General features: G+C 47.3%; 1 protein-coding gene across 1 annotated transcript; it reads right to left on the minus strand.

Moving 5' to 3' along the window:
- Positions 1 to 1,654: 1,654 nt before the first annotated feature.
- Positions 1,655 to 7,564, minus strand: LOC125106211 (spermatogenesis-associated protein 31E1-like). Its single transcript, XM_047739940.1, has 5 exons — positions 7,280 to 7,564; positions 6,486 to 6,543; positions 5,879 to 5,939; positions 5,350 to 5,624; positions 1,655 to 5,115 (listed from the first exon to the last, which is right to left on the minus strand). The coding sequence occupies exons 1-5, from the start codon at positions 7,463 to 7,465 to the stop codon at positions 1,691 to 1,693; spliced, it is 4,005 nt and encodes a 1,334-aa protein (XP_047595896.1). The 5' UTR covers positions 7,466 to 7,564; the 3' UTR covers positions 1,655 to 1,690.
- Positions 7,565 to 22,569: the final 15,005 nt, after the last annotated feature.

Here is a 22,569-nt window from a genome sequence, read left to right on the forward strand (position 1 = left end):
CCGACTCCTCAACTCCCAGAACTCATCTTCTGAATCCACTGGGAGGACCTAGCAGCAGCCAGGTTCAGGACTCTGCTCTGGGCCACCCTCTCCTGAGCTTCCAAGGGCCTGGGGTGCTGTCTGTCCTTGTCCCACCTCCCCCAGGTCCTGGCTACACTGTCACTGCTGGCCCACTGTGGGGACCTAGAGGCAGGACCTGGCTCCAGGGAGAAGCTGCCGCAGAGCAGGACTGCACCCACGTTGCCCCCCACCCCAGGTGCATTCCCACATGGGGGCTCCTGACAGCATGAGGGCGGGGCCATGCCTGCTGCCATCTGGATGGGGGCTCCCTCCTGGAGTGGGACTCTCCAGCATGTGAGTGATGTGGGGGGGGGGCCCAGGGGACGATGTTGGGCTGGGAGTGGGGCACACGTGGGGGGGCCCTCCTAGACTGCACCCTCCGTCTGGACACATCCCTTCCAGCTGGGGGTGGGACAAGCCCCATCTGAGGGTCTCCTGCCCCTCTGGACTCTGGGGTAACCAAGACCGGGAGCCAGGCCAGTCCCTTGGCCTCTGAGTCCCCACCAGTCCCCTGGGAGCCGTCCTTAGGCCACACGTGTATGTAAAAGTCACAGACCACAAGTGCGTCCCGGGGCCCACAGTCCTACAAGCTTATCAAATTGTGCAGAAGTTAACTTCTCTGCCTGAAGGCCTTGCTGCCTGTGGACACCTGGCCATCCATGTGGGAGCTCACGTGGCTTCTGTACACCCCCCACCCCCTTCACCCCCCATTCCTGGTCTTGGCAGCTGGAGTGGGGTGGAGACCCTGTGGGGACAGCCCCAGGGCCTCTAACTTCTCCCCTCTGGGCCCTTGGGTGGCAGTGGGACACCAAGGGTCCTCAGTCATCACACTAGGCATGGGCCCACCCTGTCACTTGGCCTCCTTCCTGGCCTCCCACCCTAAGCACAGGTTCCCCCCCGCCCAGAGCCATACCCCCTCCTTCCCCCAGAAGGGGAAGGAGATGCTGGTGAGCAGGCCCCTTCAGTGCCCTGGGGCTGGGCAGGCTGGTCGTTGGGGGGGGTCTCTGTGACACCCCACACACACCCTTCAGCGCTAGGAGCGAGCTCGTCCCTTGCTGCTCCGAGTGTGAGAAGAGGGGCTGCATGGAGCTAAGATGGGATTCTCTGGGAAGAGAAGGCTCCTGGGGTAGCCGTCCTCTACTCCCCGCAGGAGACGGGGGTGGGGGCAGGTTTTCTCACCTCTGCCCTCAGGGCCAGTCTTGCATCTCCCAGCTGCGGGCCCCACTCTGACCTAGGACTCCATCTTCCTGGAGCAGGAATCAGCAGGATTTCTGTCTTGGCAGACCCTCCCTACAGCCACACAATTTCCAAGTGGAGGGAAAGCAGGAGAGGATAGGCAGAGCGAGTCCCAGTGTGGGTCTTGTTCACCTTGTCATGGAAATGGTAGGTGTGTGAGGAAAGGGGCGGGGGTGGACCCCGAAGTCACTGGCCCTCCAAGGATCCCATCCCTTCTGGAAGCCAAAGCAGGCCTTCGGGGAGAGCGAACCCTGATCCTTCCCTCCCTCCCCCACCAAGCAGGGCACACACAGAGTCCAGGACCACTCATGAGAAAAACAAACAAACAAACATATATTTTGGGGAAGCGATAAAAATTGTGGCACGGGGATGTCATTAGCACACAGAGGATGTGCTAATGTGAGAAAAAAATGGGCTTTCTTTGTATATACTCAATTTTTTCTTGAAGGAAATCTTTCTGACCAGGAAAGATGTGTGAAGCGCTCTCTGCCTGATGGGTTGAGACACATTTTCGAAGACTGCATGTAGGATAATGGTGAACTCGACCGGAGGAGATACCTGCCGCCATCGGCCGGTGCTGGCCTGGTCTGCCTGGGGGCCCCAGGTCCCTGGGGAGGCTTTCCCACTCGTCATTCCTGTCTCTGGTCAGCTGGCTCTTGCCAGGGCAGCTGTGACCCTTGGGGGTGCCTTGCTGATTGGAGGCTATCCCTCCCATCACTCTTTTCTGGTCTATGGAGACGAAAGCCCTGTGGGGGCAAGAACGCCTATGTACTGGGGCCTGCAATTCCTTGTGCTGATACATCTCTGAGGCCCGAATTCCTTGGTGGAGTCCCAATTTTTCCACCAGGACTTGTCCTACAGCTGTCACGATCTTCTGAGTTTCAGCAGCCCTGTTGTCCATAACCGATCTGCTTCTGACTGGCACCCAGCTCTGGACAGGAGCTGACGCAGGCTTGCCTTTTTGAAGGGGGCCTTCCAATCCTTTGCTTTTTTTATTGGGATTAAGGCACTGCAGAAAATTCTTCATCCTTTGTCTAAAGTGGCTTTCCGGAAAAACATGTGCCTTTTCTGGTGGCATGAGCCGGAGGTATTTGCTCCCAAGGCTCTCTCCTGATCCTCTGACCTGGGGAGGGTGGCCTATCTCGTTAGCTTGGGAAGCCCTGATTGCCAATGGTTCTGCACACCTGTCTTCATTCTCTTCTGGTTTGGGACTCTTCTGGTCCTTTTCCTCATCAGTGGTCTCACTGTTGCTCTGGCTGTCACTTGGTTCCTCAACCTTTGGTCCACGGGGCTCTTGCTGCCCCTCACTGCTTGATCCACTTGAGCTAAGGTTATGTGACACCGGGGAAGCTGGTGTGTCTCCACTGGCACGTTCCCTTTGGGAACAGGAGGGTGACTCTTGAGTGGTCAAGATGTCTGCAGCAAGGACGGCATTGGTGTGAGAGTCTGGCAGGAGCACATTGGTGCCACGGTCTTCGACAAGCACACAAGTGGCAGAGTCTGGAAGGAGGATGTCCCTGGGAGAATCTTGAGGAAGCACACCAGTGGTATGGCCTTCAGGCTGGTTCTCTGACTCTATCTTCTCTTGGAGCTCAAACTTACTAACCTTTGTCTTAAGGCTTACCTCCCCTGGATCTTGAGCAACCAACACTGTAGATGGTGAGGGGCTTTTCCTAGCACCTGGAGATCCTGATCTCCTCAGATCCACATAAATGGCTGATTTGTTGGCCAGCCCACTGGGTCTTAAGGTGACTTTCCAAGCAGGGGCCTTCTTGGCCTCCATCGCCTCCGTGGCCCCTTTGGCCCTTGGAGTTTGGGACCTGAGCTTCATCTTCAGTGTTGCTACCTTGTCTGGTGAGGTCTGACCCCCACTCTCCTCCTTTAGCTCATTCCTGGCCATTGATAAACTTGGACTTGGTTCCAGGTTGTCTTTCTTGGCCCCCATAATAGTCTTGCTGTGCAGGGTTCTGTTTAGGAGGCTGAGAATGGAGGCCTGAGAAGGTGATCTGCCCTCCTGTGCTGATAAAGACGTCTCTGAGGACTGATGGCCATCACCAGGTGAAGTCCCTCCCAGGGCCTGCTGGATTTGCTCACATATGGGTAAGGGAATAGGCAGGGGACTCCCTGAAGTGGGATCAGACTTTTCAGTTATATACTTCTCTCCTGGATGAGGCTGAGGTGGTTTCCCCAAGAACTTGTAAAATGTGGCTTTTGAAGGGGCCCTAGGTACAAAGGTGGCTGAGCATGGAAAGGGGGACTGGGGAAAGGGCAAGGGTTGAGCTTCATGTAGTTGGAGATCTATGGGCTCAACAGTTTGGAGAGGTAGGTCCCACTTACGCCTCACTCGAAAACTTATGATGTGTGTTTCCAGCTTCTGCTGAATGTTAGGACAAAGGAAGGACAGCTCATGGGAGGTGTTTATGCAGGGCTTCCGATCCTTCAAGGGTGCTAGATTTCTGATATCCATGTGGGGTTGGGACTTGGGAAAAGCATGGCTGGCCACAAACCAGGATCGACGCACAGTCACAGGGATCAGACCCTCACTGATCTGTCCCAATTTCCTCTGCAAATGAACCTTTAATGTTTTTTCTAGATGTTTCTTATCCGGGCCCCTGGCTAAGTATTTTCCTGGGTCCCACTCCAAGGCCCTTATCAAGGGTCTTCCAAACTCCTTCTCAGAGTTGGTTCCCAGAACCTTCACTGGGAACCTAGCTGAGATCCCGGAGAGACCTGTTGGGGTCCTCTTCAGACACTGCCGTAGACTCTTACCAAAGTTCTCTACTTGGAATCTTGCTTGATACTTCCTGTGGTATCTGGGCCTGGTCCTCCATGTAGCCTGGCTGCTTTTGCCTTTAAACACAAAGGGCCTTGAGAGCCCCCGCTCTCCCTGTGCCTGACTCACCCCCAGGAATTCATCCCGAGGCCACATCAGTTCCAGAGACAGCTGAACCTTGTGGGGCAAGCTGCTTTGCTGTTTATCCCTGCTGGGCTTCCTTTGAAGCTGTGGCTTCTGGATATTAAAGATGACAAAGTCCCCTTGAAAGGTGGAAACTGACCTGTGGGCCTGGAAGGCCTGGTGGTCCACCGGAAGCTTTGGAGGGACTTGACTAAAGAATTTTGGAGATCTTTTCTCCATAGTGGGTAAAGTCTTCCCCCTTTCTTGTTGCTTTGGCAACAAGGGCCACTCCAGATGTTGCATTTCAGTTGGGATGAAGGATTGTGTCTTCTTCTGGGATGTAGGACAAGATACCCTACTGGTCCTCCTCTGGGATGGGAGAAAAGGTGGTCCTATTGGGACAGAGGTTGCAAGGGGGGCCTGGGGCTGGGGCAAGGTTAGCGTTGAGGGTTGGGGTTGGATCCCATGGTGGAGCAAGGGTGGGGCGTGGGAAAACTGTGAAGATATTTGATCCTGAATTAGAACTGGCAAGCAATTAGAGGTCCCATTGAATAAAACAGAGGGAGCCTGTAGTCGAGAAGAGTGAGTAGAGAACAAGGCAGTGGCCACCAGGGACTCACTATGCAGAGAGGGGAGACCCCAGAAGAGCTGGCTGTGTTTCCATTGCAAGTGGTCTTCCAAAACCTTGGGAGATGAGAATGGCTGAGTTTGGGCCAGTGGCTCTGGTTTGTTTTTCATATTCCAGAAGGACGGCGGGGTGGTGGTGTTCTGCTCAGCACCCAGCAGCTTCCACAGAGTCCCCCAGAAGCTCACGTGGTCGTCTGGGCACCACTGTTTGACAACTGACCCACCTTTTTTTTTCTCCTTACAACTCTTCAGTTCTACCTTTTTGCTAATTAGTAGTTCAAGGAGATTCTGGACATCTGGATTGACAAATGAAGGGTTATGAGTCTCTATCTGCCTGTTAGTAAGGCCACCCCAGAACGAGGCCTCTGGTGGGTGGCAGGACACGTGTTCTTGCTGGCACTTGTGCTGTAATGTGCCAGGCAAGAACAAGGACTTGGTACTTTCCCACCACCAGGAAAAGGATAAAATGGGGTAGCTGGCATGGCCAAGGCCTGAGATGACTGGAATGAGAGAGGCCCAGTAGGAACTACCTGGAAGAAAGTTCTTTCTCACTGTGTCCGGCAGGATTTTTTTAAAGTTAGTTTGCTCTTCTTGAGGTCTCGCTGGCAGGATGGAGGCCAGAGGCTGAGGGAGCCCCGTCAGCGGAGCACGAGCAGGTGATGGGCCCGTGGCGGGAGCAGCATCTTCCACAGGCTCCCTGCATGGCTGATGGGCTCCAGCTGACACCCCTCGGTGCAACTGCCCAGGGGCTGCTTGACGTAAGAGCTGGTGAAAGCCCCCCTGGTCAGAGAGCCTCGCCAGGTGGCTGCAGGAGACAGGAGGCGTGAGCTGCTGCTGCAGAAGCTGGGGCCAGGAGGGAACCCCACAGCCCTCCACGTCCCACACCCACGTCACAATGCTCTTGCTGTCACCCCCCCCCCCCCGGGCTTTGGTCACAGTGTGTCCCCACGGCTCCTCCCAGCCCACCCGAACAGCCCCAGAAGCCATTCCCTGCAGCCCGGGGGTCACACCATAGACTTGGGAAGGCCCACCCAGGGGAGAAGGGGGCAGATTCTTTACCTTTGCAGAAGGGAGACTAAGCTGTGGACCTCTTCCAGCTCTTGCTGGCAACTTCTGCAAGCTGGAAACAGGAGACTGGGTCACATCGGAAGGCAGGGCCCAGGGGTCTTACAGGAGGCTGGGTACAATGTCCCATAGGGGAGACCTTTGGGGGATTGGACTTAGGAGCCCCAAACAGAGCACTGTCCAAGGCCACATGCCCGCACAGTGATTACAGGGTTCATGATGGGGATCGCTTTGTCTTTTCCAAAGTGCTTCCTCATTCATGACCTTGCTGGGTGAGGAAGGACCACGTGGCCTCACAGAGGAAGGTGAGCAGAGTTGAACAGCTTTTCCACAGTGGGAGCAGGCGGTCCCGCCCCTAGTCCAGGCCCTGGGGTCCCTGCTGGGCGACACCTGTTTTCAGCCCCTGAGGGCTTCGCTCTGGCACAGAATCTGGGAAGCCTCTGGTTCCGCTCTCCCTCCTGGGAGCCCCCAACCCCCCACCCAGGGCTCTGTTTCCTGAGGGATGGGCTCAGGCCCTGGTGTCCTGGAGATGGTGGGGCTGGGCCTCAGAGCAGGGGGGCGGTGCAACTGGGGCACGCAGGGGTGAATGGCAGACGCTCACCTTTCAGAGTCTGTTTTTTCTGGCTTCTGTTGCTCCTTCTCCATGGCTCCCCTTGGCACTGAGATAAGAGAACACGGGGAGGCTGGGACCCCCACCCCAGCAGCAGGTGCTTGCTGCTCATGAACAGTGTGACTTCCTACATTTAACTAAGGGGCGGGTGGACTGTGGCTTTCTTTCATTTTACTCATTTCCTTTTCAAAATGGATACAAATGTTTCCAGTTTTCCCTCTTTGAAGAATGTACAGAAGAATTTTCTATGTGAGAAGTTTGCCACTGTTCCTCTGCTCAAGAAACACACACAATTCCAGACCTGGGGGCGCAGCTGGACTCCTTCACACAGGACCCCACTTTCCAAGGACAGAGCTCCACTCCAGCTCTTGCTTGGGACCTCCTGGGCTCAGGACTGCCCTCGATCAGCCCCGAAGGGGGAACATTCACCTGAAACACCTGTCCTGGGATGGCGGCTGGTGACCCGTTGCTCAGGGACCTGACCTCCACTAGAGAGGCAGCTCTTAGCCACCTGTCCTCGGCCACTGGTCACTGTGTGTGGGACGCTGTCCTGGACCCCTCCACCACACCTGGACTCCGGCCCGAGATCTTCAGGGAGAAATCCTCATGTCCCTCTAACCCCTGCCTGGTCTGGCTTGTCCTGGATGGATGGTGGTCTACGCTCTCCTGAGAATACACGTTCTATTCTTTCCCATCTCAGGAGTCTCTCCAGTGACTCAGAAAAGTGGAAGGAATAAAAGAAGATAGAATCACACTCTGCTGGGTCTGGGCCAAGGGTTCCTTACCTTCCTGCTCTTCCTATATTTCTTGCATGGTGGTGAGGATGGATCAGGCTGGAAATAGGAAAGTAAGCGGACGAAGACCCCCAGTCCACATACAAATGCAAAGATGGCATTAACTGCCCAGATAGTGGGACTGGAGCTCAGCCAACAATCAGTGAAGAATTTCTGAGGGAAGAGATAATTCTCCATCTCTTTCCTCTGTAAAGCATTGGTGTCTGATCGCACTGCTGCCCTCAGGCAACTGAGCCCTGGGGGTGGAGGTGCAGACACAAGCCCCACGCCCACATCACAGAGCTATTGTCTGGTCACAAAGGACTCCTGAAAGAGGGGGAGGTGACAGAAGAGAAGCAGCCCCTCCCACCCTGTGGCTCTATCCCTCCGCCCTCCTGGGACTCCAAGTTCCTCCCTTCAGCAGACACCAGTCTCTTCTCTATATCTATGAATCTGAGTTTTCTTTTGTTTTTGTTTTTTTATTTTTCAATTCTACATACAAGTGAAACCATATGGTATTTGTCTTTCTCTTATTTTATTTAACATAGTATTCTCAAGGTTCTCCATGTTACCACGACTGTCACCACTTCATTATTTTTTATGGCTGAATAGTATTGATGTGTGTAATATCTTTATCCATTCAACCAGTATACATGGTTCATTTAAGACTGATGTTTTCTTATTGACTTTCTGTGTGGATGACTTATCCATTGATGTAAATAGGGTGTTGAAGTTCTATACTGTGGGGAACCACATGTTTAATGTTTTTGATGTCATGACCTTTTTTAAATATAAATCTTTTAACTAATTATTGTAGTTTTAGTTAAGCATACTATTTTTGTCTTCATTCTAGCTTTATAAGTGATTTACCCACTACCTTGGCTGTACATATACTGTATGTTGCATTTGCCATTAAGATTTTATTTTTATGTATTTTCTTGTTAATTATGTCATTTCTTTTTAGTGTAAATAAGTCCCTTCATCTCTTCTAAGGCCAGTTTAGTGGTAACCAAATCCTTCAGTTGTTTATTTAGATAATTCTTATTCTCCCTATTAACTCCAAATGACAACCTTGCTGGGTAGAGTATTCTTGGTTGCATGTTTTCTTTTTGCCCTTTGGAAAGAAAGGCAGGTTGCAGTCAGCCAGCATTTCTTTTTCTTGTTTTAAAAAATTTATTTGTTTGGGAGAGGGATGAAAGAGGGACAAACCCAAGCAGGCTGAGCAGGGAGCCCAACGTGGGGCTCGATCCCACAACCCTGAGATTATGACCTGAGCAGAAACCAAAAGTTGGACACTTAACAATTGTGCTACTGAGGTGGCTCCCTCAGCACTTTGAATATGTCACGCTGCTCTCTTCTGGCCTGTGTGCTGAATAATCCGCTGGTAGCCTACTGGGTACACTTCCCGGCACATAATAAATGGCTGTTCTTTTGCTGCCTTTTATATTTTTTATCGTTAACTTTTGACACTCAAATTATGAGAGCTTGTTTGGAGATTCTAGCAGGGGAGCGCAGCTACTCGTATACCCTTGACCGAAGAAGGGTCCTCTCCTCTATCGGGGAAGGTCGTCCTCTTCGACCGAGCACGCAACTTCGGGAGGGACGCACATGGAGCGGTGAGGGAGGAAGGGGACACCCGCCTAGCCAGCCAGATCAGCCGAATCAACCCTGGCGATCAACGGGGTGACAGATGTCGCAGCCAGATCGCCCTCACATCCTTGACACTCAAATTATAATGTGGCTTGGTGTTGGGGTCTTTGAGGTGTTTTGTTTGTTTGTTTGTTTGTTTTTCTGATTTGAAACTCCCAGTGTGGTGTTTTCTTCCCCAGGTTAGGAACATTGTCACCCATGATTTCCTCAGATAAGTTTCCTGCACCTTTCTGTTTTTAGTCTCCCTTTAGGACCTCTTTAATTTGAGCGTTATCCTGCTTGATGTCACATTGAGTTCCTTAAATTATCGTTAACATTTTAAATTCATTTTTCTTTTTGCTGCTCTGTTTGGGCAGCTTTGTGTTCCACCTCAGAGACCCTATCTTCTGTTTCATCCAGTCTCATGCCGAACCCCTTTAGCATAGTTTTCAGTTTAATTATTTTATTCTTCACCCCTGTCACTTCTGGTTGGTTCTTTCTCACACTTCCTGTTGCTGGTGAAGTTCTCCCTGTGTTCCTCCATTCTTCCCCCGAGTTCCATGGGCATCTTTATGACTATCAAATTGAATTCATTGCATGTAGATTACTTATCTCCATATCATTAACATTTTTCTGAAGTTTTGTCCTATTCTCTTATTTGGAACATATTTCTATTTCCTCATTTTGTTTGACTCCCTGCGTTTCTATATATTTGGCAAAACAACTACTTCTTCCAGTGATGAAAAGTTGCCATGTGTGGGAGATGAACTTTCTCACTCACCCTTGCCTGGTTCTCAGTTGTCTCCTAACCTTTGTGATTGTCTGAACAGTCTGATTTATTTCTGATCTGTCCCCAAGACCTGTCAGTGTTCCAAGGAGAGGAATCCAATCTAACACTTCACTTTAGACTGATTGGAAGTCCGACTCTCAGGCAGAAGCTTTTAAAGTGTGCAAATATATATAGTCCTGTGGGGTGACAATTGTAATTCCAGTTGCACTCCAGATTGGGAGATCTGGAGGTGTCCCTGGGTGACAGTTTCAAAAATCAGGGCTCCAGATAAGGGTATAAGCTCCTTTCTGGGATGTTTGGTAGAGCTGTATTGAGGCCAAGGGGGTGAGCAAGGATGGTTTCTCTCTGCTTACATTCCCTGGGAGCACCTCTGTAGCCTCTAGATGTCTGGGAGACATGAAGCTTGTCCCTCAGGTTGAAGCTCCAGGGTAAGTAAAAAGGCTTTTTTCACAGGAAGACTGGCTTCGTGTTGTGGCCTGCTGCCTATGCAGTGCCCTGGGGGTACTGGTCTGCCAAGAAGTGTCTTTGCATTTGTTATAGTTCCCTGGAGCTCAGGAATGCCAGCCCCCTTGGCCACCAGAGCCAAACAAATGAGGGGTATCCGCTGTGTGGTTTGCACATGCCTACTGGCTTTAGCAGGGCAGCTGGCATGTGCAGGGAGAAAGGCACACCCTCTGGCTTCAGAACAAGAACAGGAAAATGCCTTGACTGCATGCACTCATCGATTTCAGCTGTGCTGCCAGAGCGTACCCTATCCCAGGCCCCAGGTTGGGGGCAGGGAAATGCCATGACTGTTCACACTAGTCTGGCCTTGTGGGAGTGAAGAGTGGCTGCTACCACCTGCTCTCTTTAGCCTCAGCAAGGCAGTGGGACCATGCTGTGACTGTGTGCCCCCACCCTTCTCTGTGAGGCAACAGGAAGGTGCTGTGTCACAGTGTGCCTACCTGGGCTAGCAGGGTAGGAGGAGAACACACAAACGGTGTCTGCCAGAGCCTTTGTCTCCAGAGAGATCCCTGACTCTCCCCTGCCCCTTGGACAGATACCCTCAGATGAACAAATGAATTTTCTTGCCATACAATCTAGGCACTTTAAAAAGTGGTGCTTTTGAGCAGGATCCCAGGGTTAGTGAGACCAAACATGAGCTCTTTAGAAGGAGAACCTCAGTTTCCTAAAGTACTTTGGATCCCTCATCCCCCTTGGTTTTCTAAACCAGGCATCTCTGGGGAATTCATCTCTCTGGTGCAGATCCCAAGGGTTGGACTGCCTGATATGAGGCACCAACTCCTCACTTTTCCAGAGGAAGAACCAGACTGGTGAGACCCTTCCCTATTGTGCGCTGGGCTCTGGGGCTTGAGTTTTTTGTGAAGACCACATCTCTGCCTCTCCTACCTGTCTCAATGACATTCTTTTATCGTTGACTGTCATGCAGATTTCAGATCTTTTTCACAGGGGCATGATCTGTATGTAGCCGTAGATTTGGTGTGTTTATAGGAGATCAGTTCAGGATCTTCCTGTGCCGCCATCTTGAATCCCTTTCCAGAATACATTTTGATAGGGTTTTATCAGACAAGATAGTCCTTTTCCATACTACTTCCTCAGCCTCTAACAGGTGTATTATGTAATGGATTTTTCCTAAAGTAATTGCTCAAATCTATGAAATGGTATTAGTTTTACTCTTCCTGGCCTGTCCTGACCTTTAAACTCTCTGAGTCCTAAATGCATATTGCATTTCTTTCTAAGATCCCGGGAGGTGTACCCATTTTAAAAGCCTTTATTTATTCAATTATTATTATTATTATTATTATTATTATTACTACCATTGATATTTACTGTTATGTCTCAGCACAGCACTGATTGATGGGGGTGTTGTATGAACGTCCTCGCTGCTTGTTAACTACACTCTATGAGAGTAATGTGATCTTTCTCTTTTTGATAATTTACTGTATTCTCCCCTGAGGACAAAGTCGGGAGTGAGTCTACTGCTGTAAGGCCAAAGAGCATGATTGATAGTATGGATATAGAACAAGCCAAGTCATGGGCCTTGTGTGCATAATGGGTTCTGTAGGTGAGGGACAGATGGGAGTGACATGAAGGGAGGGAACTGAAGTGACACAAAGAAATAATCTATTTTTATCTTCTCTAATGGCACCAGCCTGGAGCAGAAAATTTCAGAGCACACAGAACCAGTGAGTCAGAGCTCATATTGTAATAATACATCCATTATTTTCATGTGAGCTCTTGGATCATGATTTATCAGAGATTTTTTGAGACATTTTTATGGATAAATGGAAAGTGTTTTTGACAGATATCAGTCTAATAAATGACTTCAGAGACATAGAGAGCTGGAAAGAGCATTGCTGGAAATTAGTTACTTTTTGTGAACCCAGCAGAAAACTGATGTCACAGGAAAAAGAAGCAACAGGAAAACTAGAGAGTGACAGGCACACACAGGGAGAAGTAAGAACGCAGCATTACTCAGGGCAGACACAGACTGAAGAAATCATAAGCTCAAACAAAGATGAAACTAGGAAATTTTAACAAATTGAGCAACGGCACAAACAAGCACGTGTTGGCTCAAATTCCAAAGAATAAAATAAATGTCCATGAGTCCATATGAAAACATAAGTAACAGAAAAATTATTCATGATGTAGATACAGGTATTCCTGCCGCCAAGAGGTAGAGTTTAATTCCTTCCCCTTGAGTGCGCACTGAATTTAGTGATTGGCTTCTAGCTGATAGAGATTTGAGGGGGGAGAAAAGCAACTTTTCAACAGAGAAATCTGGCAGGTGCCATCTAAACCCCGTGATCAAGCTAGCATCCCCAGTGATTAGTCATGCGTCTGTCATGTATGTCCTGATATGATGCATAAAAAGGGAACTCGCCTTTGGGCTATACTTCCCCCAAAACATGTAACCCCAACCTAACTAATAGAAAATATCAGAAAAATCCAAAATGAGAGAGCTTCAAATGTGAAAAAGTCTTGAAAAAGAAGAAAGGGCTGTGGGAGTATCACAGATTGAGGATGACTAAGCTGATACATAATTAAATTCTATGTGTTATCTTTATTTGGATTCTGGGAGACACAAAGGACATTAGTGGAAGACACTGGTGAAATCAGAATAAAATCTGTAGTTAACAGTGGTACCAATGTTCACTGCTCAGTATTACAGACATAACATTGTTGTATAACATGTTGACAGCAAGGGAAGCAACTTCCAGAAGTCATCACTTTTAGCCTTACAGTAAGAAAAATCAGGACAAACTGGAAATCAGTAGCTTTTCTTGGACTCATCGGAGAACCAAAGCTTCAAGGTTAGTTGCCACCCTGAAATTTAGAGAGGCAGGCATATCCAGAGAGACAGGAGCTGAGCCTGTGACTGCCTCCTGAGGCCGGTAGCAGGCACATTGAAGCCACAGATGCGTGGGGAGACTTACATGATACTATTCACAAATGGCTGGAGGCTGGGTGTGACTCATTGGGAAAATCCTGGAGGCCACCGTTTTGGGGGCTTCTCCATCAGGACCCCCGTAGGTTCTCATGGTGAGGATGGAGAAAGGTGCCCTTGTGGTTTTGAAGGGGGGGTGAATGAGAGGAGGAAGTAGTTGGGGCATAGGGACTATTTGGAAATATGTCCAGAGCTTTCTATAGAACAGAAGCGTGCTCTCCAGGAGAAAGAACCTGGCCTGAATGCAATTCTGAAATCTTATCCCAGTCTGTACCATGTAAAAATTAGAGACAATAAGCATATAGAATTAGACACCTGGGTGTCTAAAGAAAACTATTAACTCATAATATTTCATGCTAACTCAGGTTAGCATAAGTTTAAGGTTTTAAGTTACCTAAAGAGCTTGGAAACTATTTTTCTACTACAAATCGTAAGTACTGTTGAAATAAGGTTGGTCGGAAGAAGGTTCAATTTGGTTAAGGAAAAATTCACACTTCTGATAGTCTGAAACAGCTGTAGCCACAGGCGGGTTTATTGAATCAGGAAACCTTTGTAAGTCTGGGAAGAATATACCCAAATAGAATACACATGTATGATGCTAGAAACATCACTGTTTCAAACCAACAATATCAAATTAGTCCTGGTTGTGAAAGACCTACCCAAATTATGGAAACTTGAGTTTTGAAAATCTTTGAGTTAGTTTGTGTAAGAATATTTTTTAAAGCATATGAAAGCGTTAAGAGTTAAATTTCCCAAATTTCTGGGAATTTTAGAACTGTTCAATTTGTATGTGTTTATTTATCATTACAGCGATTAAAATAGAAGTCCTATTAAGGAACTTATGGTGTAATTTTGTAATGCCATCCAAAGGTAGGAATGTGTTACATACTTGTAGACACAAAAACATCCAGACAGACACAAATAAAGAGCTTTAATTCTAAAACTTCCACATGCATCAGACAAAAGCCCAGAAATGAGAACACACGGTGCCTATTTCTGGTTGTGCAGAAGAGCTAGTTATCATTACCACCGATATTTGTGGAGAAGATCTTTGAGATTTCCTTTGGGCTAATGTGTAATCTTATGAAGGCTGTGGACTAAATTTTGGGTGAAGGACCAATGAGAGACCCAGTGGCCGATTTGGGTGTCTCCAAAACCCATCTGAGTGGCAAAGCCTCCTGCCTCATCCTTCCAAGGAGCTTCTCAGCCTCAGGTGTTAGCAGCTGCAGTGCGTTGGGTCCATTAAGTTTCTGTCTCTTCAGAAGGTTGAGGGGGGGACAGTGTGTGGTGGTGGAGGAAGAGTCTCCTTGGAAAGTGGCTGTCTTAGCGTATTTCTCAGTCAGGGAGTTTCCTTGGCTTTGGGAGGTCAGCTTTGATTTTGAGAATACCTAATTATTTACAGGGAGCCTTCTAATAGTGACTTGGGCTCTATTTTTAGTGGGTCTTTTTGCAACTGTCACTGAACACTCTTTGTTTCTATTAAATGGGGGCTGAGTGGTCTTGACAGGAGCAAAGGAAGGTCAAGTTATCAGTGAGAGCCATTCAAGGGCAAAGGTAGCTAGGCATGAGTCACGGACCTGGAGGGGGGCCATCGGGAGAGCTAACAATACTGATGTTCCGACTGGAAAGTTATTCCCTTTCCAGAAGGTTTGCAGCAGCCATGGGACTAAAGCAGGCAACCATGCTGGGTAGTGAGAGGTTCTAGTAAGACAGAAAGAGGTTTGGGTGAAGGCATGTCACGTGGTGGGCATCACAGATGCATGTCACTTCCAGAGCTCTCTGCTCTTCCGGACTGCACGGCCTCTGTTAGACAAACCTCCTGTAGGGATTCGTAATTCTCTTCTCCCACACAGATGGCCAACATATGCGAGGTTACCCTTGCTCTCACTAATTAACGTTTCTTCTCCACCTACTTCTGCTCTGTGTAAGTGAGCCATTCCACTCCTTTCCAACTGTAAAGTAGAAAAACTGAACATTGCAAACAAAGGGAGGGGAAAGAACCAGTGTCTTGGTTAAGCTTGGCCTCTTTTGTCTGAATCCCATTTTTGTGTCGTCCTACTTTAATGGGTTGTGTGGTTAGTAGGAATAAGCTAATGAAGGAGACGAGTCTGAGAGATCTGAATGTCACATAATGAACAATGCAGGAGGGCTGGCTTTCACAATCATATGACAGTATCCCTAAGCTCAGAATACTCTAGACACACGTGAGTGGTTTGGGACCACTGGGTCAGGGATAGCAATCATTTTATGCAAAATCCAAATAAATAAGGAGTACGTGTTCATGCAGAAGAAAATCTACTTATGGCAAACCAACTAAGAGTGCCTGAGGATAGGGACACGATAGGGGATCACTGTGCTTAGAGACGAATAGAGGGCTGAAGCTATAGGGTACTAACAGATGTCTCTACATCAGTTTAATTTGTAAATTTAAAAAATGTGTTCCTTAATTTGTTTGTAAACAACACAAAGTTTTAAAAAACAATCACTTGAGCCAGGCAAATAAACCTCATTTCATTTCGATGTCATTAGGAACACCAGTGAGATGGCCTTGGATGTCATAACTGGTAGGCCTGTGTGTAGTGTAGGAGCCCGATGCATTTGTGGTATTTCATTGTTATGCAGACATTGAAGACTGTGAGCCTCTTCGTATGGCAAGTTTAATAGGTTTATATTTCTTAGTGAGGCAGCTATGGAGGTAAATTTTTCAGCTCTCCCTTTCCAAAGAACTAGTTGTGAGGGGCGTGGGAAAGTGATAGCCTCCAGCCGCGGTACCTCTGGAACTTTCGGGCCCCTACTCACCTCCATCCTGGGGCCATATTCTCCCAAGACTTCTCTCAGCCAATGACTGGATGGTGGAGTAGGGCTCTCCTGGCCTAACGTGGGGTCTCCCTGGTGGGCGGCCTTTACTCTGGACTCCGCATCAGCCTGGCTGAAGCTGTCTCTGAACCGCAGTCAAGTCCGAGGTTCCTCTTGCCCAATCCTGCCTCATCCTCTCTCCTTTTTCGATCGTCAGACCTGCATCGCAGTCGGAACGCTTTCCACTCCTACTCCTGCTTCCTCATTCTCCATAGGCATCTCCCTGGCAAATCATCCATATGACTGATTCCATCCCGGCATCTGTCGCCAAGAGAATGCAAAGTGACTAAGAAAAACTAGAAAGGTTCCCCATTGGGCTCTTCTGGACTCCACTGATCATTAAAGTCCTTTTCCAGGAAGTGAACGGGGACACTCAGCTCAACTCAACAGTCAAGGCAGGAAAGCAAGGACTGGTTTTCACCTCAGATAGTGAACGACCCATTGCAACTACATATAACGGAAACTTGGGAACAATAAGGAGCATGTCCAAAGGGCTAGAGATGCTTCATCTAGATTTAACACAGGCAAGTCATGCAGATCTTAAGTATGACAGACTATATATGTGTATATATTTCTCCAAATCTAGAAAGCTCTTAATGATTCTTTTAAGCTTAAGATGTTGCATGATTCATGTCAGATTAATTCTTCTCAGGTATTTTAAAAATTTGTTTTTATGTGTGAGTTTCCTTTTCTTACAGTGCATCCCAGTTAAGAGAATAAATAGGCACCATGTATGCCTCCCTACTCTCTCCCTTTTCTCCCTAGTCTCCTAATCTAGATAAGAACTGTCTGGCCAGGTCTCTAATTTACCAGCTAAGAATACTTACTTACAGCACTTAAAAGGAAAGAGGGTTTTGCCTCTTGGAACTGCTAGAAACCACTCCCTCTGTCTGCAGCCCCCTGCCCACAGCTGGTTACCTGACACAGCCCATCTCATCTCTCATGTCTACATACATGACCCTCCACAGGAGACCCCTGCTTCGATCCTTCATCCGAGGTAGCCCCCTCCCATCTTTTCCTCCTTGGTTTGCCTAAATAAAATTATTTTTCTTTGTTTGCTGCCTTAGTAATGAAGGGAATGAAGATTAAAACATAGAGAGATCCCATTTCCCAACCACCAATTTGGACACAATTAAAAAGAGTGACACCATCAACTCTACCTAGCAACATGGACCTCCAGAGCCTTTTAACTGCTCATGAGGATGCAGTCACCTCAGAAAACAGTTTGTCGTAGCTTCGTAGCTGTGAAGATGTGTCAAATTTTGGACACAGCCATTCTTACTGTATACACTCTAAAGAAATTTCAGCCTCATCTCCAAGATCCTAAGAAGATGCATAGCTGTTTTCACTGTAATATGAAAAATGGGGGAAAGACCAAATCCAATCATCTAGAATGGATACATTTGCTTAATATAATTTTATGATGAGATATAATAAAGCAATGACCATAGACCACAATGAAAGTTTATGAGAGTTAATATTATCAACATGATACTGAGCCAGAAAGCAAGCCAAAGAATACACGCAGTAAATGATTCCCTCTATTTGAAGTTCAAGATCTACACATCAAAGCAATAGCTTATTCGGCTGTATATTCCCATCAAACAATGAGGAGGAGCAATGGGGATAACCAACAGGATGGGAGTAGAGATAGACCAATAAAGGTCTGCAAAGACATGGGTGAGTTTTCTTTCTTAGGCAGAGGGGTTACGCGTGGGTGTTCCTTTATTTTTATCCCTTATGTCTTCTGCATAACTTACACCCCTCATTTTGTAAGCTTTAAAAATAAAGCAAAATAATAAAGTCAACCAAAAACTGGGGGAAAGGAACGTAAGTAATAACAACACCAAAAAGTAAGCCCTATCTGCTAGAGAGTATTACACAGGGCACAGGAAACATTCCAGGGACTGCTTTGTGCACCAGAATCAAAGATTTATTTCATAACATCTTAAGGATTTAGTGAGATTTTTAGCTTTTGAGATAGTGTTTCTCTGCTGCCTGCCTGCTACCCTGGTGACAACAAGCCAGTGCAAATACAAGTACTTCTGATTGTTCCTAAACCTAAAATGCAAACATAAAATTCGATTTCTGCCTTGATACATGCCCCGTGACTCTTTTTCTGGAGTTGGACTGTGGTTTCTCCAATCATATGGATCTCATGCCATGATGTGGCTACTCCGGGCCCCTGGGATGTCGTGGCAAAGCCTCTGAGAATCTGTGACCCTGACCAATAGATGGGTGAACGGAGCCCACAAGAGCTGAAAGCAGCGGTGCATCAGACCAAATGTGTGCGGCTTCAGGCCAGTGGTTTCTGGGTTAACAACCTTGGGCATACGTACAGTAGCCAGAAAAGGTTTTGTTTTGTTCAGTTTTGTTTTAAGATTTCTTTATTTGAAAGAGAGACAGAGCATGAGCTGGAGTGTCAGAGGGAGAGGGAGAGAGAGTCTTTCAAGCAGACTCCCCTCTGAGCACAGAGCCCGACTCGGGGCACAATCCCACGACCCTGAGAGCATGACCCGAGCTGAAACCAAGAGCCAGATGCTTAACCAACTGAGCCACCCAGGTGCCCCCAGAAAAAGTACTTTTAAGGAGATAAAATACACATTACTGAAAAGAAAATTAAAATATATAATTGTGTTCATAGAATTTTAAATACAATTTTTATACATATAGTAGAAATGCAGTAAAGCAATTCTCTCGATGTGTTTGTACAATATGCTCCTTTTTCATAACCCAACTGTGCGGATTGTAGATATTCACGTTGAATAGCCAGAATGATAGTACTTTACAGGGCATTGACACCTCCCTCCTCGTGGCCCTTTCCAGGGGTCCCTCTCTGAAGTGTTACTCAAAACCTCCTCCTTCGATCCAGAGTTATTTCCCAGGCCTGGTCCTCACCAAGCTCCTCCTGATGTCGTCCTGCATGGTCTCTGCTTCTGTAGGGGTCAGGGTATGGGGAGTTAAGGGCAAACAGGACAGCTGAATAAAGGGCATGAGTAAAAGGAAACAGCCAGATGACTCCACCCTAGAAATCCAGGGGAAATGGGGCCATCTCTGACTGTAACACGGGGAGGACTGGAGTACAGAGAAGAAGGGAAAGATGATTAAAGATGTCTGCAGTTGGAGAGGACAGCAAAATGCCCTAGAGGCCCCGGAGCCTCCCTCACGACCAAATTGTGAGACACCAAGACGGAAGGTCAGGCTGAGCCTGGCAGGTCATTCTGTGTAGACCTCTTCCCACCTCACCCCTTCTCTCTTAGTTATTAATTTTCTCAGTTCACATTTTTATTTGATAGAAAATTTGCTCTTGCAGCAGAAATGAAAAACAGACAACTCAAAATGTTTTCAGAAACGTGAAGAAATAGGAAGAGAAACACACACCCTCACTGGGGGAGGAAGGGAAAATTTGTTTCAATCCTTCCCTTCTCCCGAGAACTTCTCACTCGGGCTCCTCCAAGTCCTGATCCATCAGAATGGCCCCTGGGCCCTCACCCCTTCACACAGGCTCTGCGCTTCTCGTCCGTGAACCCAAGTCATGGATGGGCCAGCCCTCATCCTCACGCCCTTCACCTCAGCTCCTCTACGATCTGGGAACTGGCGAGACTCCGACAATACCACATTTCAAAAGAGGAGCCAGGGGAGGCTGTTCCCAGACCTGCCTGATTGTAGAGAACATGTGTGCTCTGAGAGGTATTGAACCCACTGTAAAACAAAACGAAACAAAACAAAAATACATGAGTCATAAATGTCCCATCCAAACTCCTTCTACCTCTTCTTTCAGAAAATCTTTCATAATGATGTAAAAAGAAACTATTTTAAAAACCCGATTTACTGGAGTGTTTTTGTTTTGCTAGATGCATGACCTCACTGTTTATACTACAAAGACAGAATTCTTCCCTTTGAAACTGGCCTCTCAGTCAGCACCCTGATCTATCCTGATGATGTCCTGGTAGCCAAATGTCATTCTTGAAAAAAATGGGGATTTTTTTTTTTTTCTCTACGGTCCAATAGTTTGGGGGTGGAGAGAGGGATTTTGGTTTTCTAAAAAAAGATGTGGCGCTTGAGAAACGCTGCTTCATAAGATGCCCTGTTTATTTCCGTCCTCGTTATTGTGATGCTCATCACGTGGAGTCATTAGATTCATTCCTGATAACATAACTGAAGAGCGATAAGTTACAAGAAATCTCACTCCCTCTAATTGCTCGATCTTAAGTTGTGCCCTGTGCTACACGACTGCTGGTCATAAGAATATAAATGAAACCCTTACTTCTAACTGTCTGTCTGTCAAGAATTACAAATGTGCAGTTTGAATGAACGAGATATCCTTGTGCAGCCCTCCAATAAGTAAGATGCCAGGGGTTGCCTCAAGTCTAGTGTCGTCACGGCAGGATCCTAGCTCACCCACCCCCACAGAGATTGGTGGAGTGACAGCTGCTGCTGACAGCACTTCTCATTAGAACTTACCTGTAGCGTACTTGGATCATGATGAGATGCTTAAAGTCCTCTCACCTGCTCCTGGTTTCACTGAACTCCACTTAATTTGAATATGTGGTTTATCCAAAAGTCATACTGACTTAAAGGATACGACTTTTTCCTGTGGGTTCAGAGATGAGGATCCCTTGAGAGACCTGATCACTCCCAGGACTGGTGGCTGGCACTCCCTGGCCCCAGGTGCTTTCTGGCTGTGGGCCAGAGACAACAGGGCCTTACTTACGGGGCATGTCTGTGGGGCAGCTCACAACATGGCCGCTGGCTTCTTCCAGAGCAAGTGCTCAAGAGAGGGAGGGCCGGGGATGCCGATGTCATGTTGACACCTACCTTGGCAGTGCTGTGTGTGCGCTTCTGCTTTGTATTTGTTAGAAGCAGGTCAGTCAGCCTAGCCCATGTCCAGGAGGTGGGGGGACTACAGGGGGTGGGGATACAAGCATGTAGGGGTCATTGGGGTCACCTTCGAGGCCGCCTGCCACAAGGACATTTTTGAAATGCTCCCTAAATGCACAACATGAACTAGTCTCCTCCACGTATTCTTCATAAAGTCTCCTTAGTTAGTTTTAACATTAAACCGACATACACTGGGACTGACCTTAATTATTGGCACATTATAATAGTTTTTCTAATTTGGGGAATGCAGTTGAAATTTTTGATTACTTTAAACTCAACAGTTAGTCCCATGGTTTTCCTATAGAATAGTTTTAAAGATTTATTTATTTATTTTAGAGAGAGAGACCACATGCATGAGTGGGGGAAAGAGAGAGCAAGAGAGAGAAGCAGACTCCATCCCCACACAGAGCCCAACGAGGAGCTCCATCTCACGACCCTGAGATCATGATCTGAGTCAAAATCAAGAGCCCGACGCTCAACTGACTGAGCCAGGCACCCCTAGAATTTGTTCTTATAGAAGATTTTTTAAAAAGGCTTAAAGGCCAATTTTTTTACTTACATTTATACTTTTTAGATCTTAAAATCAGAGAAGAGCATTGTTCGTTTTACTTTAGGGTGATGAAGGCATCATCAGAAACTTTCTTATAGGATGTATTTGCTCATAGAACATTTATTTCACATTGTACAGAAGAAGCTAGAGGTGTTTTCTGGGAAGACAGGTCTGTTCCTTCTTCCTGGGCTTGAGTCACTCAAAATATGTCCACCGCCGTGGAAATCACAAGGCCAGGGCCAGAGGTCCCCCTGTGGGCTCCCATGAATTCCACCCTGGCAGCAGTGAGCACAGAGGAGAGATGGCATAGGGACAACATCTTGCCCATGAACACATGCGTGCCCTCGAGCATCTCCTGGGCCCCATGAAACCTCAGTTTCCACTTTCAGCAGAGTAGGGACTTAGGTTAGACAGTCTTACTACAACCCCAGGAACACACATGTTTAAAGACAAATTCGCATTCATAAAAGTGAAAACATTTTGAACTTCAAGAACACCATTATTAAGTGAAAAACAAGTCCCAGATGGGAAGAAAAGATGTTGAAAACATATGTATGACAAATTACTTGCATCCCAAATAGATTCTAAAGGCTTACAGCTCAATTATCAGAAGACAAAAAGGCGATAAAATATAAGCTAAAATTTTGAATAGACATTTCATCAGTGCACATATATATAGAATGGCCAAGGAGCCCAGGGCAGAATTCTCAATATTATTACCCATCAGAGAAATGAAAATAAAAACCACAATGTGATGCCACTTCATAATCGCAAGGATGACTGCAGCAAAAAAGACAGGGGCTCCTGGGTGGCTCAGTGGGTGAAGCATCTGCCTTCTCAGGTCATGATCCTGGGTCCTGGGATCGAGCCCCACGTTGGGCTCTCTGCTCAGAGAAGAGTCTGCTTCTCCCTCTTCCTTCTGCTCCTCCGCTTGTACTTTCTTTCTCTCTATCAAATAAATAAGTAAAATTTTTAAAAATTAAGTGAAAAAATATAAGTCAAGAATGAGTGTTGGAGAGGCTGTGGAGAAATTGGAACCCTCATTCATTGCTCATGGGAACACAAAAAGTTGCAGCCACCGTGGAAAACAATCTGTCACTTATTTGAAAATGAAGATGTGAATTTACTAGATCACCCAGCAATTACTT

This window comes from Lutra lutra, chromosome 8 (assembly GCF_902655055.1).
Source record: "Lutra lutra chromosome 8, mLutLut1.2, whole genome shotgun sequence".
Classification (NCBI taxonomy): domain Eukaryota; kingdom Metazoa; phylum Chordata; class Mammalia; order Carnivora; family Mustelidae; genus Lutra; species Lutra lutra.

Coding starts and splice junctions, on each gene's coding strand:
- LOC125106211 (XM_047739940.1), bottom strand. CDS start 7,465: ATGGAGAATTATCTCTTCCCTCAGAAATTCTTCACTGATTGTTGGCTG. Junction 6,544..7,279: donor AATATAGGAAGAGCAGGAAG/GTAAGGAACCCT, acceptor CTCTTATCTCAG/TGCCAAGGGGAGCCATGGAG. Junction 5,625..5,878: donor TTAGTCTCCCTTCTGCAAAG/GTAAAGAATCTG, acceptor TGTCTCCTGCAG/CCACCTGGCGAGGCTCTCTG.